General features: G+C 33.5%; 3 protein-coding genes across 7 annotated transcripts in view; 1 reads left to right on the top strand and 2 right to left on the bottom strand.

Moving 5' to 3' along the window:
- The first annotated feature begins 78 nt into the window (after nucleotides 1-78).
- On the top strand, nucleotides 79-22,535 carry adat2 (adenosine deaminase tRNA specific 2). Of its 3 annotated transcripts, none has more exons than XM_058756531.1 (6): nucleotides 79-291; nucleotides 17,024-17,128; nucleotides 17,822-17,972; nucleotides 18,666-18,772; nucleotides 18,969-19,041; nucleotides 19,129-22,535. In XM_058756531.1, the coding sequence occupies exons 2-6, from the start codon at nucleotides 17,069-17,071 to the stop codon at nucleotides 19,242-19,244; spliced, it is 507 nt and encodes a 168-aa protein (XP_058612514.1). In that variant the 5' UTR covers nucleotides 79-291; nucleotides 17,024-17,068; the 3' UTR covers nucleotides 19,245-22,535. The 3 variants fall into 3 exon arrangements, with proteins under 3 accessions (XP_058612514.1, XP_058612513.1, XP_058612512.1); XM_058756530.1 differs by lacking the exon at nucleotides 79-291 and adding an exon at nucleotides 4,585-4,718; XM_058756529.1 differs by lacking the exon at nucleotides 79-291 and adding an exon at nucleotides 16,467-16,713.
- On the bottom strand, nucleotides 11,249-16,452 carry pex3 (peroxisomal biogenesis factor 3). The gene is made up of 12 exons (XM_058756524.1): nucleotides 16,247-16,452; nucleotides 15,739-15,870; nucleotides 15,559-15,640; nucleotides 15,425-15,468; nucleotides 14,082-14,203; nucleotides 13,932-13,998; nucleotides 13,756-13,810; nucleotides 13,455-13,605; nucleotides 12,846-12,916; nucleotides 12,463-12,585; nucleotides 12,173-12,269; nucleotides 11,249-12,080 (listed from the first exon to the last, which is right to left on the bottom strand). Exons 1-12 carry the CDS (start codon nucleotides 16,317-16,319, stop codon nucleotides 11,997-11,999), a joined length of 1,101 nt encoding a protein of 366 aa, XP_058612507.1. The 5' UTR covers nucleotides 16,320-16,452; the 3' UTR covers nucleotides 11,249-11,996.
- A 1,761-nt stretch (nucleotides 22,536-24,296) lies between the features above and the next one.
- The window catches only part of aig1 (androgen-induced 1 (H. sapiens)), a 42,331-nt gene continuing 39,118 nt past the window's right edge, over nucleotides 24,297-27,509 (bottom strand). For all 3 annotated transcript variants that reach the window (XM_058756525.1, XM_058756527.1, XM_058756528.1), the window contains one exon: nucleotides 24,297-25,126. In XM_058756525.1, coding sequence (XP_058612508.1) covers nucleotides 25,092-25,126 — 35 coding nt within the window. In that variant the 3' untranslated portion in view covers nucleotides 24,297-25,091. The remainder of the gene's footprint in view (nucleotides 25,127-27,509) is intronic.

Genomic DNA, 27,509 nt, shown 5'->3' with positions numbered 1-27,509 from the left:
CTCTGCGCGCACCATAACTGGGCAAGCTCTGCCCCCGCCCTCCCCGCGCTATGGAGGAATCGAAGTCGTAGCCTGACATGTTAACCTAATGAGCAAATAAAGACATACCCGTGTAATGACATGGGATCTCTGGTATGCTCTAGTGTGACATACTGAATAGTTGTGAAAAAAGGAGAGATTGACTGGCTAGCTGGTCAGAATGAGAACAGAAAATCACTCTCACTCTGTTAAACACACTCATATTTTGTCTGGTAATGGAGAATTGTATGAAGATGGAGAGATGATCCCAAGGTCAGTGTGTTGCTGTCTTTTATTTAGTCTGTTTAGTCTTTTAAAGCCCATGGGTGATCATTTGGTTTTGCACATTCACCAAAAATGTTTTCACCATTTAACATCTTAAAGTCCGGCCGTTTAACTTGTCCCAGTAATTTCTGATTCATACTCGAGTTTTCAGAGGTCGATTTGATTTTCTTTGTCAGTAATTTAATTCAAAGAGTGAAGTTATCCGTGTAACTTTGGCACCACTTTGATTTTACAGAGTGCAGGTTTTTAATTTTAGTGAGTTGGAATTTTACTGTGTGTTCAAAAATATATCATTTAAGATTTTAAATATAATTCTAGTAAATATTGCTGCATGCAAGTTTAGACATGGCTTTATTCTATTATAATTTGTATTAGCCGATTTGTAAACTTTTCTGATATCCTAGTTTATCTGTGGGGTAAAATCAGTCTTAAGCTAGTGGATATGAGCAGTTGTTTTTTTTTTAGTAGTTGTGTTTCCATTAATGTTGCATTGTTAAAACAGATGGAGGTGTTTTAGAAACAGACAGGAGTATTTCTTCATCTTTGTCATATTAAAATAAATTACCAAAAAAAAAAAAGAACACACACACACACACACACACACACACACACACACACACACACACACACACACACACACACACACACTCATGTTTGTTTCTGTGAATTGTGGGGGCTTTCCATACACTTATAATACTTTTATACTGACCCAACAATATCCCCTAACCCTAAACCTACCCCTTACAGAAAACCTGTTTGCATTGTTACACTTTGAGATAAACATCATTTACTATATTTTTTATTTTCCCTTGTGGGGACCACACAATGTTAAAAAAATTACTTTACTATACCAAATGTCCCCACAATAGCATAAACAAGTACACACACACACACACACACACACACACACAAATAATCAACAATTTGCCATATAAATCTACTAAATAATCAGATAAAGAAAAAGGTGATGAAGCAAATGTTAGAGCTCATAGTTTTTGTGTGTTTACTTTGATTGGGATAGATCTTGATTTTGAAGTGATTTCAGGGAGTGGGCAGTCGGCAGTGTCTGCATTCCTCTACTGGATGTGAAGCACAGCTCTCTTGCTCTAGTTGGGTCATTACACACCCCGGTACAAGCTCTTACCTCTGTGTTCTGGAAATTTCCAGTGATCTCTATTCACCAGTCCTGGTGCAATAACTTCTAAAACACTCCCTTATTACAAACAATTATGCGTGTACACAAAATAGCGTTACTAAGGAGCCATGTCTAAACATGACACAAAGACTAAACATGGCAATATTTCTTTTTCCCAATAGCAATGATGGCTGTCGGGCTTAAAAACTAATTTCTCAGAATTAATGAATCTGGGTTATGAATAAGTTCCATTTGAGTCATAGCAAAAACTTGAATATGAACTATTTTGAAGTGAATTTACTGTTGTTGTTGTTGACATCCACCGATATGTAAATAACAATTAGTGTAAGTTTTTATATAAGAGAATTAGATTCAGGTTTTAAATTTTTTTTTTAATAGCATTTCATGTGGTCTCTGATTTTGCCCTTTGTGGTTTATTTTTCCTTATTTGCTTTTTCCTAAAACTCAAAGAGATACATTAAAAAAATTATATTATAAAGTGAATTTGTTGGTTTTTCCTGATTTGATATCTGCCAATAAATGAAGATATGGAAATGAATTGTGGCCTCAAAAAGACTTAAACCAAGTAGCACTTTTTTTCTCAAGAAATATAAAACAAATAATTTTTTTGAGCTAGCCTTTTTTTAATTTTTTTATTTTATGAAAAGTAGTTTGGTAGGTTTTAAAATTGTGAAACAGTCTCTGGGTCTCCGTATGGTAATTGTTTGATTCACGGTTGTATGATTCCATATTACTGTTTTTGAATCATATTGTATATTACTTTATTAATTTATTAATTTGTTTATTTTTAATTATTCATCCTTGTTAGTATTTTTTTTTCTCCTTACTCTAGTTCGAGGTGGTTCTAGTATTTGTTTCTGTTTGTTAAGAAGTGAAAATTAGTTTCAAATATTACGAAACAATAAATGTGCTGTTCAACATTAAGACATGTAATATTATTTCTGGTTTTCAAGCGTTAGGGAAAATGTCCATAGTTAATATGATGAACTACACCTGTGCTTATTCTGCTGGACAGCTGTGTGAACTTGACGGGAACTGACTTCAAACACTTACTATCAACTTGACACCAGTTGGTTAAAAGTCATAAAAGTGATTTCGAAAAGGGAAGTTAGTTCTGTGAAATGGCCTCATATATTATTTGTTGGCAGATGTAACTTGGTTTGATTTTATGTGGTCCAGTGTGACACATTCATTTTTATATGTGGCTTAATTCTTTTTCGTGTGTTCCTTATGCCTACAAATTACATAATATCTTATGATTTTTAATTTATTATGGTTTTAATTTAAGTAGCCTTAACTGGTACTGAAACTGAATGATGCTTGTGATTTTTGCCAATTTTACAAAGCAAATGTGTCCTTACTGTAAAGATTTACTGGCTGAGCTAGATACTAATATTTATACTAATATTTTTAATGAGACATAATATTCAGTTTGTTTATGTTTAAGCTAAAAATGTATACCAGACATGTGTGGACCCATCCGAATGATCTATATCTAAAACCTTACACAGAGCTTAATATAGCAGTATTCACCATCTTATCATCTCTTTATCATATCTGGCAGGGCAGAGACACGTCATAGAGTTCAGCTTGCGCTCCATCGTATAAAGTTAAACAGGTGTTTAAAGGCCTGCGGTCATTTTGTGTCTGGGACATGGATACAGCTGTTATGATGGCAATATTGACCTTTTAGCTATTAATACACAGTGAAGATTCAGAAGAAGTGATTTCATTTTCCATCTGTTACGTGATGATTGTTGTCTATCAACAAAAATGTGAAAGTTTGAGTAAAAGAGAAGCCAGATAAGACAAAGGTCCTTTTAATATTCAAAATAATATACAATCCTCTCCGTTCAGTTTCTTTATGATGTGAAGAAAAATTTACAGCCATATTACACCATATTAAGCCTTTCAGTTTTGTTTTTGAGTCTAATCAGAGTTTTGATAAGAACACAGTCACGTTTTTAAAGGTCATGTATGTATGCATTTATTTATTTATAAAATGATTATAAATATATACACTGTAAAAAAAATTCTGTAAACTTTACAGTAAAAAACTAAAAATTCTAACGTAAAAAATACGGTAACAACATTTTAGGTTTAAACTTAAATTTACAGTTAAATACCAAAATTTCATTAACTGATATACCAACCTATTAAAGTACTGAAATTTGTTTTGTACCTTTGAAATACACTGATAGCCACCAAATGCAGGTGGTGATGAGAAAGTCACATGATGAACCAAAGCCCATCACAAGCAGCTTTTAAATAATAACATATATAGAAGGTGCACAGTGTCATTCACACAAACACTAAACACCATCATGGTGAGACTCATTAAACTGAAATATGCAATAAACATTAATTTAACAACAGATGTAACATACAACCCTAATAAACATAACTGATAAGAAAAAACTGGGAAGCAGCATAGTTATTTTAAAGAAAAAACATCAAATTCAAACAAAATTTGAAATGCAATGCAGGGAATTCCGGGAACGTCAATTTACAGTTGTTCCCTGTAAATTTTACAGGAACTTATCCTTAACCATTTAACAGGTTTTTACTGTAGCATTTTCACCGTTTTTTACCGTTAAAATCATGGTCATTTTTTTACAGTGTAGAAAGAGGAATCATCATTAAATCACAGCAGAATCACTAGATGCACTAGATTTTATATATAATTTTATGATTATAATAATGTTGCATATATCATTCATTTGGCTTCATTTTCATTTTGAAACATATTTGTACTTTGTATCTTTCACTTTTGTTTGTATACTATACATCCACTATTTAAATCTTCATACCCAGCATAAACATTATAAATAAAAGTATGTAAAATATGTCCTAATTAATTCTCTCTGTATGTGTAATATTTTCTGAAGCCCTTTCTAAAATAAATAAATAAAAAGAAAGCAAAAGAAAGCAAGATCGAAAAGACGAGCATTAAGAAAAGCCAAGGCTCAAACAAGAACGTAGTTTCTAGGTCAAAATATAACCAGATTATTTTAATAATTGAAATAATTGAATTTCCCTTTATTGCATTTTCTTCTTATTTTTTAACTCCGAATGATATGGCCTGTGTCACAGGCTCAGGTTAAACAGCGCACAAAGCAGTTTCATAAGAAGCACAGACTCCGCATTGTTTCTTTAAGACAAGAGCTCGAGTATTCTCGCCAGGGGAGAACACGTCATCCTTCCGGGAAGTCGAGACTACAGTAATCCTGAGACTGTCCCTTGTTTTCTAGGGTTGGAGGTGAGCAGTCAAATCACCCTTTTCCCAAAACATCACGCGTGTGAAACGAAACGTATATTGCTGGAATAATGAAAGGTCGGGATCAATATTTTGATTTGCACTTTCGGTCTGACACATGGCATTCCGGTCAAACGTTAGTCATCGAAAACGCCTGATGGTTTCTCTCTAGATGCCATTAAATCTACAAATCTAATGACAGAGTACAGCATCTGTTAGTATACCATGATGTAGCACACTAGGAACACAGTCGATACCGTATTTTTTTTTTGGGGGGGGAATAATAATGTGTTATTTTAATTTAGGTTTCACAGTTCTATCAATAACTGTATTAACTATAATATTTTAGTGACACTATGGCTAGCATGGTCATTTTTAGTATTGTATTTTGTGTATTTGTATGTATATATGCCCCACTCTTTAGATTTATTCATCAACCGACTGCAGTCAGAATAGTATAATACCAAAACTATAAACATCAGCATCGGAAGTATTAAAATAATTTTTTAGATAGCTAAAATTAAATAATTTGTTTGCATTTATTTTGTTATAATGTGGCAAGGTGTAGTGATGAACATCAAACTCATTCAATTCCTAACATTTACACATAAAAGTAGTAGTATTTATGGTATTTTTAGAAATATGGCTCGTACTAATATAATATTTGGCCCTGTGTTACAATTTTGCTGTTGTTTAAGTATTTACAAAATATTAATTTGCACATTTTTTGGGCTATACGCAGTTTAGGGTCATTTAAAAAAAAATCTGATTTATAGATGTTTTGTTAAACTGTATGCGATAAACCATTTTTATCATATGTCAGGTCGTCACATGCTGTCCAAAGTAAAATCTGCGTATTGAAGCAAAACAAGTCATTCCAGGTGTTTTCAGGGCTCATTATAGGTTCAGAATGACTAAATAATAGCCTATATTTCAAGTCTGACGACATGTGGATTATTCTTTTGTATTTCTATATTTAGTAAGAGTTTTGTGTGGGTTGAGATTAAGATTTTCCAATGAGCCTTGTCAGTGGATATGGAACGTGCTCAAGCTTCTTGAACTTGTTTAATAATAATATGTTTTTTCCTTTTTTTAATGAATTGTTAATGGTAATATTACAAGGTAGGCTACATTGTCTTAAATGACTCGGCAGCAATGGGGCCCAAATATGCATAGCATCACTTGCTCAGTATAAATGTTGACACTGCTTTCTCTAAATAATTGTTTATATAGCTTTCCTCTTACATACGTGACATAGACAGCTGTAGGCCTCATAGTTATTTATAAAGTCCCAGTTAACACAGTGCTACCTTCACACTGGTACACACACCAGAGCACTGTGTACATGTTTACACTGGCTGCATCCATAGTAACGGACTCCCGCCCAAAGGGCTTTCGTTGCAGACAGTCAAAGTAGGGAAAGCCAGGATTCCCATCCCCGTCACAGGCCGTGACCTCATTTCTCTCTCCTGCAGGCCTCTGTGCTGCGTTTTGTTATTTCGGTCCTATGTGCAAACAGCAAGTAGGGTGGAAGCAAATACCTAAAGGTCATTCCCCACTAAAGCATAAATGCCTTACGTAATTCATAAGGAAACCAAATTGAATCACACTCGGAACGTAGTACATGTAATGAAACCCATTTAGCGAGGACTTCCTCTTTTCGGAGGCGCTCGTTTTCCGGTCTTCGGTTTTTGGATTCCATTTAGAATGAAACTTCTATGTATGGTAACATAAACTACGTTCTGTACTATCTGCTTCCTGCAGATGTGAAAGTAAATTGCTAATCGTTCTGTGACTAAGGAAGTTTTTTTTTTCTGTTCATTCCACATCCAGAGAGCATCCGAGCAGTAGGCTACCTCAGGCAAACCTCATTTTCATCATTCATTTCCCATTCCTCATTTCTTCAATTTGCTGTAAATTCTAAGAACTGGATTAATTGGGACATTTGACTTCTTCCTGGCATGTAGAACGTAACACGCTCTAATTTCTGGTATTTTATTTCAAGCAGGGAATTGAAGCAACACAGGCCTCCTATAAAAACCGCCGCACTTAGTCTTTAAGAGCCACGTCATATTTAAGAAGTCACGTGACTGCCTGTAAAGGATCTAGCTCTGAGTGATATAAAATTGATACGGTGAGCACAGAGCTGGACGAGAGGCTTCGGCCAATCAGCTTGCTAAGGTGAGATGACATCATCTGACCGCTCTGTGGTGTGACTACAGTACGCATCATTGCAGCATAGGATTAATAGTTAATGATAATCCCTTGAGATCAGCCAATCAGAGCAGAGGAGAAGAACATGGTCAGGGCATGTCCACAACCTGCAGTGCGGGACTGAAGCCAAATCCCTGTGCTTGGCCTTACCTGTGATAATAATCTGTTTATATCTGAATCAAGGTTTGTGCGTATACACAAGAGATTCAGCACAGGTGAAATGATATAAAAAATTGGTTCTAAAAATGCTTGTTCTTACATTTCAGAGCACATACAGTAGATCATTTTTAGCATGTATTGTTTTCAAGTGTGTCATAGATCACATTTTGGTAGAATATTAATTTGCACGATCTCGTGTGATGATGAGTTCAGTGTGTGTATAGTCTGACATCATGATGAGTCAGAGAGTAACAGGACTCTGGAAATGCAGGTAAAGGCAGATGAGTCATAATCTCAAAGAACAACAGCAAAACAAAAACGCCCTGTGCCAGCTTTTCCAGGTTGTTACCTAAAAAAAAAAAATTCACATTCACAATGTCTTTTTTTATAGATTTAAAAAAAAAAAGATTTATATACACTCTTAAAAATAAAGGTTCTTTATTGGCATCAATGGTTCCACAAAGAACCTTTACCATCCATGCAACCTTTTCATTCCACAAAAGGTTCTTTAGATTATTAAAATGTTCTTCATGCTAAGAAAAAATGGTTCTTTTAAGAACTGTTCGATGAAAGGTTCTTTGGGGAACCAAAACTGGTTCTTTTATGGAATTGCTGTGAAAACCCCCTTTGGAACACTTTAAGAGTGTAGTGTTTTTGTCTATGCTCAATGCAGGTACTGCACTGCAAAAAAATGGTTTTCTTACTTAGATTTTTAGTCTTGTTTCCAGCCAAAATATCAAAAAATTCTTAAATCAAGAAGGATTTTCTAGACAAGAAAAAATTATTGTCTTGTTTTCAGAAAAACCATGTCAAAATTAAGTGAGTTTTTGCTTGAAACAAGCAAAATAATCTGCCAATGGGGTAAGAAAAATGTGTTTTATGTCATATCCCATTGGCAGATTATTTTGCTTGTTTCAAGCAAAAACTCACTTAATTTTGACATGTTTTTTCTGAAAACAAGACAATAATTTTTACTTGTCTAGAAAATCCTTCTTGATTTAAGAATTTTGATATTTTGGCTGGAAACGAGACTAAAAATCTAAGTAAGAAAACATTTTTGCAGTGTGCAGTGTTGAGATGCACTCAGCAATTTCTCTGCAATTATTGAAGGGAGTTTTGTGTTTAAAAATATTATGCACACTCACATGACTCTATACATATGTGTAACTAATTAAAAGCTCATTTGTTTGACATTTTTACTTGTTACAATCACATGACCAAAAGCGATTGTTGCTGCATTAAAGTTCAAGTTTATTTGGACAAAATGATTGGCTAATTTCATATTTCTTTCTTCCTTCATTTACTGGCAAACATATGAATGTTTTCTTAGCTCTGAACCAAAATAAAATGCACACAGATGTGTAAATTATGTTTTATCCATTTTATCAAACTCATGCTTCTCTGAGGACTCATGTAAAATTATTTTTGCAGAAGACTGTCATCTTATAAACCCTGGGTTTTCAAACTGGGGTTTTCAAATAAAAATAAGAATGAAATAAATAAAAATTTGATTCAAATAAATAAATAGATATAAGAAATAATGCATCCAACAGTACGGTGCTATAATGAATAAAAAAAAATATAAATCAAATGTTTTCCAAATAATAATTTTACATTTTAGGATGGGGTCTCTTGCACAAGGATGATCATATTTAGGGGTCTGTGGCTTCTGAAACATTAAAAACCACTGTTATAAACTAGTTAAACGAATCATATGTTTTGACAATCAATGTTCTTCATTAACAGTATATACATATGCATACTAAATTGTGCTTTCTACATTCATAGCATGATTATTTAAAGGTGAAATGTGTTATTTCTGCACCACACCAACAGGTTTCAAATCCTCACCCCATTCTTAAATATTTGGTTATATTCTTATGAAAGCATTTGGCCATGTTATACAAAGGTTTGAGTATTTTGTTCACACAACAAGAATAATAAGCCATAGTCTAGAAATGAACCATAAATCGCTTAGTCCTGCACTATTATGTAGGCTATCATAAGCAAACAGAGATAGTGTTATTCAATCTCTTTAATGATTACAAGAAGACCTTTCCCTCATATTCCTGTACTTGATGTAAACAGTTTCAGTAAAAAGGTCACGGGACAGAACCAAAGATCCGTGTCATGTGACGAAGGGGAATTTCCTGTTTGCTGAAACACAACAAAGAGCACGCTGAGCACGGAGCGAGTCATGTGACTGGAGGTGCTACAAATGCCGTTTGCTTTGTGGAAAACACCCTTGTAGTTATTCAGCATATTCCGGCGGCTTATGCAACAATAAGCCAATTCTTGCTCTTTCCTCTATATATAGCTCATCCCTTGTCAAACAAACTGTCATAAGCATGACCAGTGCAGTTTCAGTTGTCTAACCCATAATTATTGGCAAATTGACGTCATGTTTTTATAACCTTTGAATCACTTAATTTCTGATCTCCTTCTCCTCTATACTTGGCTGGTTTGCCGGTATAGGCTGTGGTATTAGCCACAAACTGACCCACATAGCTGCCCAAAAGATGTCTCAATCTGATGTAATTACTTGTTTTCTCCACATGCTTGTGCTCAGTACTGTCACTGGTACTTTCACAAGACTTGCTGACCTCAGAACCTGACTGTATATACCACAGATGCTTTCTTATCCAAAGTAATTTACTGTACACTTACTATAGTGACAGTCAACTCTTCTCTCTCTCTCTCTCTCTCTAAAGGGATCAAAAATGAAATTCAGTCAACCTCATGTCATTCCAAACCTTTTTTCTGTGGAACATTTCTCAAATTTCCCAAAATTATTTTATGTTTCACAGAAGTAAAGAAATCACACAGGTTTGGAATTACATAAGGGTGAGTAAATGATGACAGAATTTTCATTTTTGGGTGAACTATTTCTTTAACTGCTTATTAGCTCAGATTCTACCACATCCCTAAAATCTAGATGACTCTGAAAGTCTTAATTTGACTGACTTTTGCTTTAAAAAAGAACATTTTCAATAGTGCTGTCAAATCGATTAATCACATCCAAAAGTTTGTTTAAATAACGTGTGTACTGTGCATCTTTATATGTATATATAAATACACACACACATATACATGCATGTATTTAAGATATTTTATGTATGTATGCATGTGTGTATATTTATGTAAATACAAACCTTTATTTTATATGCGATTAATCAAGATGAATCATTTTGACAGCATTTCAAATTTATTTATTTATTTAGTGCTACTATTGATGATCAAAAGTTTTAGGTCATTCAGTTTTTTTTTTTTTTTTTTTTTAAAGAAATAATACTTTTATTATAAAAGGATGCATTAATTTGTTTAAAAGTGACAGTATATATTTTTCATTAAAGAATCCTAAAGATATTTCTACAGAAATATTTCGTAGCACAACTGTTTTCAAAATTGAATAATAATAATTTTTTGAGCACCGAATCAGCATATTAGATTGATTTCTGAAGGATCATGACACTGAAGACTGGAGTAATAGCTGCTAAAAATTCACCTGAATACATGCATATTGAAATATATTTAAATAAAAATACAGTAGTATTGTGAAATATTACAATTTAAAAATAACTGTTTTCTAAGACATTCATGATTTTGTGGCCATAGTATTCTTAAGATTATACAAATATAATCACAAACTAAACTGATAAATCAAAAGATTATGCATTGTCATGCTACTTATTCTGAATGTATTCAATCATTTATTTCCAGTACATTACGTAAAGGGTGGCATATAGTCTTATCCAAAACAGTTTTTTTTTTAGGGTATAAGGAAGTATTGCGTCAATAGGGTTGTGTTTAGTGCAATAGCAAACGTCATATGCTTCCCACATGTTTAGGCATCTATTTTGACAGATATTACTTCATTTCTTCCTGATTTTATTTTTGTACCTAACTGGTGAGAATGTTTATTGTTTGTACTTAAGTTGACCTAGTTGTTAAGTTGTGAGCTCAATTCTAGATATGCGCTGCCCTCTAGAGGAACCCGGGATAATAGTTTCATTACAAGGAAGGGTAGCTCAAAAACAAACGCCCTTGAGGTTTCTTTTTCTATAAGAAAGCAGTCTCTTGGTTAAGTAATGCTCAATTTTGAAAAGCCAAAACAGCATGCATTGTTTCCTTATCAAATAATGCATAATTGTAATGAAAAGTATTATTACTCACATTATTTATTAACATTCATGGGTCATTTTACAAAAGAAGTAGCATACTACAACCTGTAGAGTTTGCAAAACAAAAACCACAGTCCAACTATTCTCATTAATTAATTAGTAGAACCAAGTAAATACAAATGAAAATACTCCAAAATATGCATTTTTTTTATACCAGTAGCAGTGCAAACATCATGCATTGTTACTGTTGCAGAGGTGAGCATGACTGTGTTTTGGTTCTGGAGAATGTCCAGCAGAGATATCCTATACAAAACATCTGCAAATCACCCTTTTAAGTCCATACTGCAAATGTGAATCATTCATATATATATATATATATATATATATATATATATATGATCTTTTATGCTAGCCATGTCGTGACAGTTATATAATGAGATTGTTATGCTACAGGGATTAAAAAATAAATAAAATGTACTACAGATTATTCTAGCGTGTAAAAACCTTGGCAAGCCTGGCTGGGACAAGGTTAGGGGGTCACAACATACAGACAGGACAGCTAGCAGGTCATGAGAAGCTAGCCCATACTGAATGCCATACTGAACAACAGAGGATCTGAACTCCATTATACACTCGTCTCTCAGAACAGCCGCGAGTTCGTTTCCCCCGGGTCGATTTTAGGGTGTGCGAGGAGAACAATTCTGTGCTGTACGGCATGAGAGTTTCTTTAAAGTAGATTTGTGAGGAGTTCGGCTTTTGCAAGTTCACATCTTGCTCAGTCCTGTGCTCACTTCTGAAGTTCCTGAGGCGTGCTGAACGTTTCGTACACATTGGCGGCGAACTCTTTCACCTGGTCTATCAATAAGAGATCCTAAAAACAAGAAAGAAAGCAAACATTGGTGTGTGGGCAGATTTTATACCACATGCAAGTCAAAATGAGTCTATGCATATGAAGGTTCTCACCTGGACAAAGTGACTGGGTATTTCGCTGCATATTGAATGTATCTGTCCGTTGATGATGGGAATGATTTTGGCTAGTGGGAGGCTTACATGTGATAATCTGGAAGAAAAGCATGTGAAAAACAGCAATGATTATCTTTCCATCACCAATACTGTTCACAAACCTGAAATATACTGGCCTTGGGAAGGTGATCAAATGGCTTAACGTGGCTTAATTGGCCAAACACTTTTTGGGGTCACTGTACATACCTTCCCAAAAAAATAAAAATAAATATAGATGCATGTACACTGACCGGTCAGGTGTGCTGAAGGGGTTGGAGTCTCCCTGCGGGGGTCGGAAAAACTCTGACATGTTGTCTAGGAATCGGATAAAGCCTCGGCTCAAGCAAGTATGGAGTACAGTAGTGAAGTCTGGACTGAAAAAAAAAAAAAAAAAAAATGTTTAGACGTAATTAGTCTCATCCTGTAATTTTTTTCATTTTATCATAAATGCTCTTTGAATCCAGAATTATGTTTTTCACACAATAACTTCCTTTAAATAGGTACTAAATGTGTAAAAGAGAGAGTTCACCCAAAAATGAAAATTCTGTCTGTGGTGTTAAATACAAACACCTTTTTTTTTTCTTTTCTCAATTTTATAACCTATAGGATTATATATGGGTCTTGATTTCCTCACCTTTCAAGCATATCTCTGGTTTCATTCAGCAGCTTTATTGTTGTGACATCATTCTCTGTGAGACCACAAGCCTAAAAAATGTATATAGAAATAAATAAAATTAGTACATAGACACCAAAAAAAGTAAATTGTGATGTAATATAAATAAAATGTATACAGTTAATAAGTAATAAAATTATAGTAATATATAAAAATTATAGTACTATAATTACAGTAAAATAAGTAATAAAATTCTATTATCATAAAAGTCTTATCAAACTTTATAAAATGGTATTGTATATTATTTTGTGGAAAATTAGAAAATTTTCAGGATTCTTTAATGAATAGAAAGTTATTAACAGCATTTATTTGATTACAGATTATAGATAAAAAAAAAAAACTTTTGTAACATTTTAAATGTCTTTACTGTCATTTTTGATCAATTTAATGTGTTCTTGCTAAATAAAATAAAATGCTGGTAGTGTATCATGAATCAAAATATTATGAATAAGTATATATGTATACATATAATTGTAGTTTTAAATAAAATAAAAAAATCTCAAATAAATTAATCAATTATAAATGTATCTAATTCAAAACTAAACAGCAGAATAAATCATAAATATCTACCTGTGAGGCTAGTGTGTTCTCTTCATCAGGCATCATGTACCAAGAAAGTCTTTTGCGTTTAGAGGAAGAACAGCCCTCCTCCACTAACTGTCTGATCTGAGTTAACTGTTGCTCCAACTCTTGTAGGGACAAACTCTGCTTCAGAGACACCCTGAGGAGACATGGACAGCAGTTAGATTTCCTGCTAAATATACAGGAAGACCGACACAACACAATGGCAAACTGCCATGGCAAATAAAGCCACAAGTATGAGATGAGTAGATTCAAATTCATTCATCATCTAATCAATCACTCAACGTACGGTCCAAGAACTTCCTGGACAGCTTTCTTCACCACAGTTATCAGTTCAATGAGCCCTGAAAAGACAAAAACGAAGATCAGTATCAACTATGGTGGATGTGACGTTATAAACAGAGGATTAAACACTTATACAGATTCGATGCTCTTATACAGATCTCAGATATAGATTGTACTCGCCTTCTCCAAGAAGGTGTTGGATACTTGACAGATATTGTTGTTGGACATCAGGAGGGGCCAAGGGGGTCTAAAGTAGCATGAAGAAATGGAAGTAGAATTTACATGCTGTAACACGGTAACATCAGGTGGCTTTGCCTGTAAAATGCATACCGTTCCATTCTTTGTCACAGAGTTGTCCAGGTACAAGTAGCCACCAATTATGTTGAGCTGAACTCTGAGTAACACCACCAGCATGCAAGTGCTGTAAACCGCCACAATACTGCGTGTAAAACCTGGAGAGTAGAAATCATTGTTTGAGAACAGGAATAGATGAGAGTTTAGAGATTAAAGTCAGCTTGAATTTCCGTTCAAAACCCATTTTTACTTCGAACTACAGAAAACAGATTGCATCGATGGATCGATTATGCGGTTGACCTGCCGCCCTGAATGGTCCATCCATTATTACGGTCCCCCGTAAACATGTGTGCATAAGCAAAACGTTGCTATTTCCTGATTTTTGCTGCTTTATTTTTAGGATTATAGATTTGATGAGGATACTGATGGAGATGCAAGTAGACGGTGTTGAACTTGAGAAAAGTGATTTTCTGCATGTGACATATTGTGAAACAGGACATTCAGCTAAAAATTTCAGGGCGTGAATCAGTTTGATTGTGAAAAGTGGGTGTTCCATTATCCACCAGTATTGAGCCAAAATAATGCCTATGAGCAAAACTATGTGGTCATTGCTCAATATTTTCCAATAACCCACGTGACATCAGCAGAAAAGAAACATTAAAAAAAAAAAGTTTGGAGTTGGTAAGATTTATTTATTTATTATGTTTTTGAAAGAATACAGTAGGAGTTATATTACTGAAATATCATTGCAATTTAAAAGAGCTGTTTTCTATCTTTAAATATAATTTATTGTTGTACTGGAAAAGCTGTATTTTAGCAGCCATTATTCCAGTCTTCAGTATCACATGATCCTTCAGAAATAATTGTAATATGCTGATTTGGTGCTTAAGAATAAATTCTTATTATCAATGCTGAAAACATTTATGCTGCTTAATATGTTTGTGGAAACTTTGATACATTTTTTGATAAATAGAAAGTTCAAAAGAACAGCATTTCAATGAAATATAAATATTTTGTAATGTTATACTGTCAAATAAGTAACAACATGAAATCCTTTACTGTCTGCCTTGACATCCTTACTGGATAATATTAATTTCTTGTAAAAAAAAATAAAAATAAAAATACTGACCCCAAACTTTTGAAATTTAGTTAAAAAAGCTACATTAAATTGCCATTGCTCTTCCACATATTTAAACACACTTAGACTATAAAAAGCAAAGGAAAATTGTGACTAAAAACTTATTCTGAAGAACAGATTGAAAGTTCACAATAGCACTAGGAATCTGCGTTAAGAAAGTAAAGAGGTTCAATTTCGATTTCATGTTGACTTTAAAGCAATAAATATGTAATCCTACAACAAAGAAACTTATTCAACTCACTAATAATCTTTAGATCCTCCCAGATTTCAAGTTTATTAGCTGGCCTGTGTAGAAAGACATGATCACTTGCATCAGTTATGTTCTTTTATTTGGGTAATGCAGATAATCATCTATAATTTACATGAATGACTCACTTAGTCTTCAGCAAAGCCGTGAGGCTCTCTGAGTTCAGGTGATGTATGATTGCCTCTCGGAGAGTGGGGAGCATTGATAACACTACAAAAAAATACACAATTACATATACTGGCCAGAACAAACATCACTTTTTCATAACATTTATTAACTGATCATGTCATTCTGTTTTATTTTTTTACCTGTCATGTTACATGTCCTCTGGTTGCTTTCAAAATGAAACTGTCTCCGAGCTTGAGCGATGTATTCGGCTGCCTCTCTCTCCTGTATCTCCTGAATTTTTCTTTGTGCATATTTACCAAGTAAATAGACACCTGGGCATGAAGTTTGAGAATACATTACAACATAATGTACATGTTAAGAAAATGACATGCAATATGCCAGATATATTCAGTGATATAAAAAACTGCATGCTGGGTAAAGTCCATCTCAACTTTCTTTGACTGTGCCAATAGAAAAACCAGGTGACAGGTGAACTGAGATTGATTAGTTGAATGTGGAAATAAGATCTAATGCTTGGCAGCACTGTAATAACATGCTAAACTATATATTATTGCATATTAACATATTATAACTACATGTATTTATATTCAGCCATTAAAACAAGAAATAGTTCATGCACAGTCACACGAACGTTAGCTAACAATCTCTGAACTATAAACATGCAGGTGGTCTAGTTTCCCACGTTACCTCCAACAAAAACCCCAGCGAAGATGAATTTCCTCTTATGGCGTTTGATGAAATTCCATGTAGAACTCAACATTTTAAAAACAGACTTGACACCGCAAAAAAACGAAAAACTAGATGCAAAAGCGTGTTTAGACGTAACTCACTAGCTAGCACAATGCTACATGGCAATAACTTCTCGTGTTAGCAGCACACAGGCGAACTACAGATAACAGATTGCGTCGATCGATCGATCATGCGGTCGACCTGCAGCCCTGAACGGTCCATCCATTATTACGGTCCCCCGTAAACACGTGTGCATAAGCAAAACGTTGCTATTCCCTTATTTTTGCTGCTTTATTTTTACGATTATAGATTTGATGAGGATACAGATGGAGATGCAAGCAGACAGTGTTGAACTTGAGAAAAGTGATTTTCTGCAGCCGTTAGATAGTGAGATACAAACATGGATGTCAAAGGCGTTTGACATGGTAAAACTTCTCTATTTACTGTTTGTTCACAATATTTACCACGGTAAACGGCACTTCCCCTTAAATACCATAGTTACTAAAGTAACGTTACTGCATTATTTCGACTGGGAAATGTCAATAAAATAAAACGACATCGCCTTTGAAAAATCCGAGTATGTATGTATTTATGATGATTAATATCTCATTTCTTGTGAAGATTTTCCACAGTCTTTGTAATAATAACTAGTTTCAATGATATTTTGGTTGTCATGGCAAATGTATTTTTGGTTGTTTTGAGAATTATAATTAAAACACATTATTTTCTTTAAAGGCACTTGAGGCCCTTGAGAACGGAGAGGTTCCTGTTGGCTGTCTGATGGTTTACAACAATGAGATTATTGGAAAAGGAAGAAATGAGGCGAATGAAACAAAAAATGTAAGTAATTTCATAATGTGCCTAATTATGATAATTAATCATAATTTAGAATGTTTTATAATGATTGGCAATGGTTATTGGAATTATGTGTACGCTAACAATAATCCTTATATTAATGTAATTGACTATAATCCTAGGTTCCAGTGTGTGTGTGTGTGTGTGTATATATATATATATATATATATATATATATATATATACAAATGATAATTTATCAATTACTTAACAATCAAGTTATTCAGAAATGCATAGAAGTTGTGGTTTCCAGACTGATGGGAATACACCTCTTCTATGATGGACATTCGGTTTTTTTAAATTAGTATTGATATTTTTGTGAGGCTTTCAGTCTGAATGTGTAAATGGTGTAACTGTTTAGAGATTGTCAAAAATAAGTCTCATTGCAAGGCTTATTTTCTTGCAAATGATTTGTGATCAAATCATTAAGATGTGTACACTCAAGGTGAGAGGAAAATTTGCTTATGTTAAATTTCTAGGAACTTGGTATTGGTGATGCATTATGAACTAGTTTTCTAATTTCTCATTTTAATAATCTCAGACATCCTTATTTGCCATTGACCCATAAATTACAGTTCCTGTTCTTTTAAGAATTTGATTAATGGTTCTTCCTAGTAGAGCACAGAGAAACTTTGGAATAGATGAAACAGCCTGACTTCTGTGTCTGTTTTGCCCAAGGCTACTCGGCATGCGGAAATGGTGGCACTGGATCAAGTGCTTGATTGGTGCCATTTCAGAGAGAAGGACCCAAAGGAGGTGTGTGAACAGACTGTACTTTATGTGACCGTGGAGCCATGTATCATGTGTGCAGCTGCTCTGCGCCTGCTTCGTATCCTTGATGCCAAAATGTGGTCGACTATTAGTTTAGAAAAGTTAACACGTACAGTACCATCAATGGTTTTGAAAGAAGCCTATCATGTCCACAGAGGCTGAATTTAGTTGATCAGAAATACAGTAAACCAGTAATATTGGGAAATATTATTACAATTTATAATAACTGGTTTTGTTTTAATTTTGATATGAAAGTTTTCAGTATATTTAATTTTTACCATTTCAAATTGAATTTTACTATTGAATTTCACAATTTAGGGTTAGGGTTGAATTTTAGTGGCCATTACTGCAGTCTTCAGTGTCGCACGATCCTTTAGAAATCATTCTAATATGCTGATTTGGTGCTCAAGAAACATTTATTATTATTATCATCAGTGTTAATGTGCTGCCTAATATTTATATGGAAAATATTGTCCAGAATAGTTTGAAATGAATAAAAAGTTAAAAACAGCATTTATTCTAAATTACATTTATAAAGTCTTTACTGTCACTTTTGAGCAATTTGATGCATCCTTGATGAATTAAAATATTAATAATTCAATTAAAATTATTAATCAGTGTCAATCACAGCCTTTCCTAATCAAGTTTTTATTGCGAATTTTTTAATGCATTATTGTTTACCCCAGGTTTCTATTGTCTAGTAGTATTAAAATAAAGTCAGCGCTAAAAGGACACCTTAACATTTAGACAGACATACCTCTTGTTGTATATGGGTGCAAAAATGAGCGGTTTGGAGGCTGTGGATCTGTCCTGGACATCTCATCAGATCATTTACCACACACTGGAACTTCATTTAAGGTAAAAGTATTTCCCTCCAATTCCTGTCCAGTTACATTTAAATTCCAGCCGATCCAAAAGAATCCAGTTCCTTACATTCTGAACCGTTCTGTGTGGCTAGAATATTTTTCTTGTCGAAACATCCACATTCCCTGAATTATAGTCCAGACCACATTGCATATTTTTGTTGTAGCACATGCTCACTTGCTTATTACAGTGCATCGCTGGCTATAGAGCAGAAGAGGCTGTTGAAATGCTCAAGACATTTTATAAACAGGAAAACCCAAATGGTAAGGGAAATCTGCTTAATGTATGCATGCTAATGTCTATTAATGTTTTCATTGTCCTGTTTCTGAAACAAATTATTATTTTTTTAGCTCCCAAACCTAAAGTGAGGAAAGATTTGATCGGTCCACCAGGTGGCGCTGTAGCCATTCAGGTAAAACAAGGACTGCAAGATGAGGAGAGCGAAACAATTGCTCCTTTGAGCTGAAATGGAAAATATTTGAACATTGAGACTTTTACAAGACCTTGTCAGTGCCTGGATCTCAATGACTTTTGATTTTGCCATCTTTTTGAGGTCATTGATTTGATCTACAATTTGAGGAACCACATTGGCTCATTATCTGGACCACATAGCTCGTAAACCTCCAGGCCTCCTCTTCTCTGTGGCTGGACGCTGTGAGTTGTCTGTTAACAGTGTGTAGAAGTAATAGACTGGGTCTGTTCTGCATTAAAGCGCAGGTTCTTCTCCAGCTCTTGCTCTCTTGGTGTCCTTACACAACCCAGAGAATTGGTTCTGAACTCTCAATGATCTCAGTCTTGGGCTCACTAGCAGATGCAGGACAGATCCAGGTGGAGTTTCCACTTACTTCATAGCCAGAAACTTTAAAGGGATGGTTAAAAATTAATTTCTGTCAGTACTTTCTCACACTACTTTTTTTTTCTTCAATGGAGCACGAAAAGTGAATTTTATGATGAGTTTTTAAAGGATATATATCCATTTTTTTATAGAATTAATGTAATTGAAGATGGAGGCTGTCAAGCTCTATAATGGCAAAAAATAAAAGGCCATAAAAGTATTATAAAACAGTATAAAAGTAGTCTTGATACTTTGTGTTCTTTCGTTTTGAGTTTGCAGGAAGATGGAAAGCCACACAGGTTTGGTACAACATGAGGGTAGTTTTCGAAGGTGTTTCCTTAGGTTTGCCTGTTTATTATTTATTTATTGCAATATCTCACGCATACTAACTTGGAAAAAATACAATAATTTATGTTGCCTCCATATACAGTAAGTGTTAATTTATTATTTATGCTCTGTTATAGTTATTATTGATATTTTGAATCAGAATTGCATTATATTTTCATTTTAACTTTAGTTTCATTTTCAAGTAATTTTATGTGCTTTTTTATGTGCTGAGTTTTTCTTAGTTTTTTAAAAATATTTTTTATATTACCATTTAGTTGTTTTCATTTTTTTTTTATGTCCAGTCAGCAGTTTGAACTTATTTTAGTTAGTGGCCAAGGTAGCATTTCTCATTTTGATTTAGTTTAGTCTTAACAGCTATATTTATAATTTATTTATTTTATTTTCAATGATTAATCACGATTAATCACATCCAAAATAAAAGTTTTTGTTTACATAATATATGTGTATAATATATTATATTATAATATATATTATATAATGTGTATAATATATAATGTAAAATGTACTTAATATACTGTTTAAATTTATGTATATATAAAATACACACACATGCAGTATATTTTTGAAAATATTTATATGTATATATTTATATTCATATAATTTATATTATACTTAATATATAAAAATAACATTTTTCTTGAATATCTACATGCGTGTGTGTGTATGTGTATGTATGTATATATATATATATATATATAATATAATATGGATGCGATTTGTTTTTAGTTAACAATGCTAATATTTAACAATACTAATCCTGATCTGCACACTTCCACTTGTCGTGAAACTGTTCATGTCATGTTGCGTTTCTGGTTATTAAAGTATAACATAGCTCATAATGGTTTCTAGACCCCATATTATTAAACTGCCATGTAATGTGTTATTAGTGGCTGGAAGTGGGTTTTCTGTGGGTGCGTATGAAAGAGCAATCAAGCGGTTTTGGAAGTAGATGTGAGGTGTCTGAGATGTTTAAGGCTGTCGTTTTTCAAGGCCTGTCGTCTTACATGGCTACGGGTTCTGCCGGCCATATCATATATTTGAAAAATATCCTCAGTCAGTTACTGCTCTGTTATTGTCATTGTAAGCAGAGAACCCATGGGTTTTATTGTTTTGTGATGAATGATCAGACATTGAGCGCTCACAGCTGGCTTTTTTAATATGACTGTTCTATGCTGATGTTGAAATGACAGGAGCTGTCATTAATAAATAAAAAAAAATAATCATTTAGATTCATTGTGTAAATAGTATGGTCTTGGTAACCGATTCAAAACAACAGAGCACTGGTCGCGCACCTGGTAAGCATTTGACAGGTGTTATACCTTGGCAGCGTTATGCCATGAGTCAGTGCGAATAAAGAACATCGTAAAACAAGCTGCAACCACCTACGCTGTCCCTGTTCACATGAACTGAGTGCAATATTTTGTCTCTAACTCTTTATCCATAGACAGCATTTCATAAAGCTTCATTCAGCTTTTAATAGAGTGAATCAAAGTGTCGAATTCATGTGAAGGACCGGTATATTTCGTTATAGATATTCCAATGTTAATATTTTGTCTGAGGTGAAAATCGTAGGTTTGTATAATCCCACAGAGGGCTTGGGAAAGCTCACAGAGATGGTTAGGACACAAGGTGTATTTGTTTTAGTTTCATTCTTTACAGAATCTAGTTTGAGATTCTAGTTTTCTATTATTACTGTTTGTTACCTGTTTTACTTTAATTGGCTTTTTCATGAGGGAAGCAGGATATTCAGTGCTAAAAAATGGTAGGAATTAATAGGATTGTGAAAAGCGAGATTTGTATATCCAAATGTGAATTTGGATTAAAAAAAAACTATTTGCTAAATAGCTATTGGCTAACATTATCCAATTGCCTGCATGTGACAATAATGGAAATAGAAATTTTTATTTGATAAGTTACTATAATTTAATTAATTTAAAGACAAACATTTGGTAACACTTTAGTGTTAATAATAAATAAACGTAATTTATTTCTCTCTTCTGCTCACCAAGGGTGCATTTATTTGACCAAAAATACAGTAAAAACGGCAATATTGTGAAAAATTTTTACAACTATTTTCTGTTTTAATATATATTTTAAAATGGAATTTATTCCTATGATCGAAAGCTGAATTTTGAATCCAGTTTACAGTGTATTTTCCCTCCAGAATGCTTTGTTGAATATAAAGTTCAGAAGAACAGCATTCGTTTGAAATAGAAAACTTCTGCAAAACTTATGTCTTTACATTTAAAAGTATTCATTTCTTTTAATAAATTTACTGACCCCAGACCCCTAGATGCTAGTGTATGCTGATATGTTTTTAACATCTCAAGATGTACAATTGAAAAGTATACTCAAAAAAGAAAATCCTTTACTAAACAGTTTGCCTTTCTTCTATGAAACACAATGGAGTTTTTTTCTTTTGAAAAATGATGTGTTTTTTGTTCATGCACAGACAAAGTCTTCCAATGTTGTTTTAGACTCTTGACATCGAAACAGTTGAAACATTTTTCACAATATATTCTTTTGTGTTCCACACAAGAAAGTCATACTGGTTTGGAACGGCATGAAGGTGAGTGTATGATGATAGAACTGTTCCTGTTTTACTGTTTCCAAATAAAATGTTAATTTTCTTAAAAAATGTTGTTCGTTTTAATATTATGATGCATTATCTAATGTTAACAGATTAAACCACATTAGAAAGTCTTACCACAATAACATACCAATGAATTGTTCACAAGACCAGGAATGTGCATTAAGAAAGTAAATGAAGCTTAGATGATATGATCCAAAGTGTTAATACATGGTCAATTATAGATGTGTGGAGTCCAGACTAGTTTATCTGTCATTGAGCTGTCCTTCAAATGCATCCCACACACCATTTACACTGCAAAAATTCTGCTGTACTCACCTCATTTACATCTTTAAAAAAAAAAATTAAAGTTTGTTAATGCACGTTAGGGAACCGCTCACTTTGGTACTTCTGCATGCAGGAGAGGCAGCGTTAATGAGGAGACTATGAAGTGTCGTTCTGAAATTAACACTCTTGACAGAGAATTTAAACACACATACACGCACTTTCACTCTCTCGCAACATGCCTCCAAACACATAGCGCCCAGACTAAATTGTCAACAGAAGTGTTGTCAGGCAGACCTATGTGACTTTTAAGTGTAATATATATATATATATGAGAATCATCATGAAATTCAATTGCCAGTCAGTGTTGAAGGTATCCTGCATCTCTTTTTTGACGATTCCTCTGAGAATAAAATGCATGGTGAGGTGCGAGCATGAAACAGGAGAGTATTTTGACAGTTTTGTCTGAAAATTTAGATGTGATAGTACAAGGTTTCTCACTATCGGTTTTCTTTAAACAGCCTGAGAGGTTTTGCTCCTCACATTTCCGCTTTTATCGTGTGGCGTTTCACTGTTCTGTTAGACCAAATTCTTTTTCTTGGCTATTTGGGACACACATTCTCGACTTAAAGTTGAAAATTGGACTTTAAGGGGATGAGGTTCAGCGGGGCCTGGTTATTTGGACTTGTCCATCAAAAGGTGATTGCAATTCCTTGTCGAGCGAACTCCTTTTCCTCAGGCCTGAAATGTGTGTGTTTCTCATTAAAAGAATGTCCAGCTCTGCACAAAGGAATTGTTATGTTTGGGCAACATCTGTGTCTTAAAAGGCGAGGGCGAAAAGGCCAGAGAAAATATAGGACAAACATTAAATCATAAGTACAACAATTTTTCCTTGGTAATTGAACGTTGGCTCTACTTTTCCCACAGAATTGTGGTGCATCTGTATGTGCGAGCATAAGGAGAGAAAGAAAATCACTGTGTGAAGACTGTAGGTTTCGATTCGCACAGCTTTGGAAGAACAGAAAAAACGACAATGAGAAAATGATTTTTCAGACTTTATTAATAAAAGAAGAAAAAAAAAACATATTAGTGAAGTAAACGACAAAGGCTAGTCATATCCATAAGATATGAAGCATTACATCCCTTTGAGATAAAAAAACACATTTAAATCGGAAGTAACACTTTATAATAAGGTTCCATTTGTTAACATTAGTTTGCTACATTAGTTTTAATTAGTGCAGTCAAACGATTAATGAATTAATCGCATCCAAAATAAAAAAATTTGTTTACATAATATATGTGTGTATTGTGTATATTTCTGTGTGTATATATATATATAAATACACACACATACAGAATATATTTTGAAAATATTTACCTGTATATATTTATATTCATATAATTTATAATATATAAATATATTTAATATATAAACATAACATATTTTTCTTAAATATATACATGCATGTGTGTGTATTTATATGTACATAATAAATATACACGTATTATGTAAACAAAAACTTTTGTTTTGGATACGATTAATCGTTTCACAGCACTAGTTTTAATTTTTAAATAAAAATGTTAACTTTGTTAACATTAATGCACTATGAACTAACAAACAAAAAATGAACAACTGCATTTTTATTAACTAAATGCTTTAAAAACGATATTGTTCATTGTTAGTTTGTGTTAGCTAATGTTAACGTATGAGAGCTTTTTATAAAGTGCTATCAAGTAGGGAAAGGTCAGTTTCTCTTCTGACAATGTTTGAATTTCTTGCAGCAATATCTGCTGATCTTAGTCAAAAACTTTTATGGCTTCAGAAACAGCTCATCTAAGCGAATAATCTTGTGCTCATTGTCGTTTGCCATATGCTACTGTGTATATAAAGGTGTTGCTTATTTGTTTTACGGGGGCAAAGAATGACAAATTCCCTCATAAATCATCCCTCTGTAAATAAATAATACCTGACGTGAGTTATATCTGTAATGTGGTGTGTTAAACTGGCTTTGGACACACGAATACAGCATGTGTGCAGTACAGATCATTCAGTGCTCACACAATGCTTGAGGTTCTCTGAAATACTGTAACATTCATACCATAAATTAAAAACATGAATTATTCAATTTCATGTTCAAGCCAATATAGGTCTGTGCTTTTTTTAATTAAGGGGCACTAATGAGGATGAGATAAATGTCTCAGGAGACCAAGATAAATATATAATATTGGATTGAACTCCAAAGAGAAAAGAGGCAGGTTAACATTTGTGGTGGTCTTCATTCAGTTTTGGTCTTGTCTGATTCCAGAGTACCTAGAAAAAGAAAAAAAAAAAGTTTTTTAAATGTTGAGTATGTGGATATTATTAGGTATGCATCAATATAGATGTTTTGGCTGATATTGATTACGGTCAATTTTACACTGTAAAAAGTGAAAGTTGACTTAATTTTAAAAAAAATTTGGAAACCCGTTGCCTTAAAATGATACATAGTACATAATAATTAAAAAAAAAAAAAAAAAAAGTTAAGTGAACTTGACAATTCAATTAACTTATTTTTTTAAATGATCATTTACTTAAAAAATTTAAGGCAACGGGTTTCCTCAATTTTTTTTAGGTTAAGTCAACTTATCACTTTTTACAGTGTATGACCTGAAATGATATGATGGATATTTTAGCAATATTACATGAGCAAGAGAGCCGTTTTATTTATTCAGCAAGTAATTGCAAATGTGACATTTCCATTATACACCCTTCTTTAAACAATAATTTGATATTGAGTAATTGACATTTCAGACACTATATGACCTGTTATTTTATTTATTGTTGTGGCGCCAAAGCAGGATCTAACCAAAAGTAACTTTTATATAAGTCTATGTGTAATACTACAAAAATGCGTGTAAAAACAGTGTATTGTGTGAACTGCAATTTGCTTTCAGAGTCATACTCATCATGAAAACCATGTGGATTTCAATGGTCCCTTTATAAATGAAAAGATAACGCTTTAAAATAAGGTTCAATTAGTTAATGCATTAGGTAGAATAATGTTCTAAAGAAAAGATGTTGAAATGTTGAAAAGTAATTTTTATTAGTATAATGTCTGTACAAATTCATTGAGATCAATAAATGCTGTAAAAGTTTGTGACACCAAATGCATTAGCTAACTATCGGGAAAAAAATTGAACCTTATTATAAAGAGTTAGATTATCAAATTAAAGGATCATTTATCAGTATGTGGTTCTTGCTTGCAACTTCAGCATAATTTGTCAGATGTTGGTCATTTAAAAATATATTGTGCATCCTGAAATATTAGTATTTTCTTAAACAGTTTCTTTAGTATTTTTCTTTAATATTTTCACACTCTTTTTCGGAGACAGCAGTGACATATTCAAGATCATATTCTGATTGTGCATTTCAACAAGCTGTTGGAACTGTGAGTCAGAGTGAAGAACAGCACAAAGCATTAGTGACGGAAGTGTTCATGGTCAGTTTAGCTGGAGGGGCTGTCGGAGATTACGGGAACTGCTGCTTTGGACATAAGAGGGAGATCTTGTACTGAGGATGAAGGGACATAGATCAGCTCCATGGGAGAGAGCCTGAGGTGTGTGTGTGTGCGTGTGTGTGTGTGCGTGTGTGTGCGCGCTGCTTCGGTGATTTGCAGGTCAGTGTCAAACAGGTGGGAGGAAGAGAAGCCTTCGCCGTCTGCTGCTCTCAGACTGCTCATGGGCTCCGTTCCCATCTGCTGCACGCTGCCTTTGGCGGCACTACACCCACGATGCACAGCTCCCAGTCTATAGTGCTAACAGGTGGAGGAGTGTGCGTGGGTGCATCAGGAAGCTAAGCGGGATGTATATGTACCTGAGGGGAAGTGTATAATGTCTCTAGCCGCTATCCCAGCGTGGGTTGGGGAGCAAGAAAATTTGTAGCTAGACATGATAAACATACAACACACACAAACTCACACATGTAGCCAGTCAGTGGTGTATAATACGCAAAATCAGAAAAACAGAGTCATTCCAAACCTGTACGACTTTCTTTTTTTTCTGTAGAACACAAAAGGTTGCCGTTTAAACTGTTCCTTTCCATGCAAAAGTGAGCATGGAAAAAACACAGTAAAACACTATAGAATAACCCATTTGGCTTGTAAGTTATTTATCCAAGTCTTCTAAAAGCGTAAAATAAATTTATGAGGTAAAAAAATTTGCATATTCTAATTTGGTATGCTGTGAGTCACTGATCGGCTGATATTAGAGACTGTTTGTAAACCATTGTTAATGCATGGATTTGTAATTGTTCATGCTCATTACCTTATTTTTACATTCATTTGCCATCATCTAACAATCACTAAAAGTTAAAATAATAATTTTTAAAAAACTTACAATTTTATATATATTTTAAGATTTTAAGTTTTTTTTAAACTATATATATATATATATTTGCCATCTACCAAAAAAAAAAAAAAAAAAAAAAATTAAAATCTTAAAATATATAAGATTTTAAGTTTTTTAAAATTATTATTTTGACTTTTAGTTAAACCTTTTAGTTTTGTTAATTTATAAATTTTGGTTACTTTTTGATGGAGGGACAGAAACCTCTCATTAAAAATCTCTTAATTTGTATTTGAAGATTAACCAAAGACTTGAAGGTGACTAAATCAAAATGATGACAGAATTTTCATATTTGGGTGATAATAAGACAT

Source organism: Onychostoma macrolepis, chromosome 20, assembly GCF_012432095.1.
Source record: "Onychostoma macrolepis isolate SWU-2019 chromosome 20, ASM1243209v1, whole genome shotgun sequence".
In the NCBI taxonomy this organism is placed as follows: Eukaryota; Metazoa; Chordata; class Actinopteri; order Cypriniformes; family Cyprinidae; genus Onychostoma; species Onychostoma macrolepis.
The sequence above is the reverse complement of the archived record's forward strand: the minus strand, read 5'-3'. Positions and strand labels throughout refer to the sequence as shown.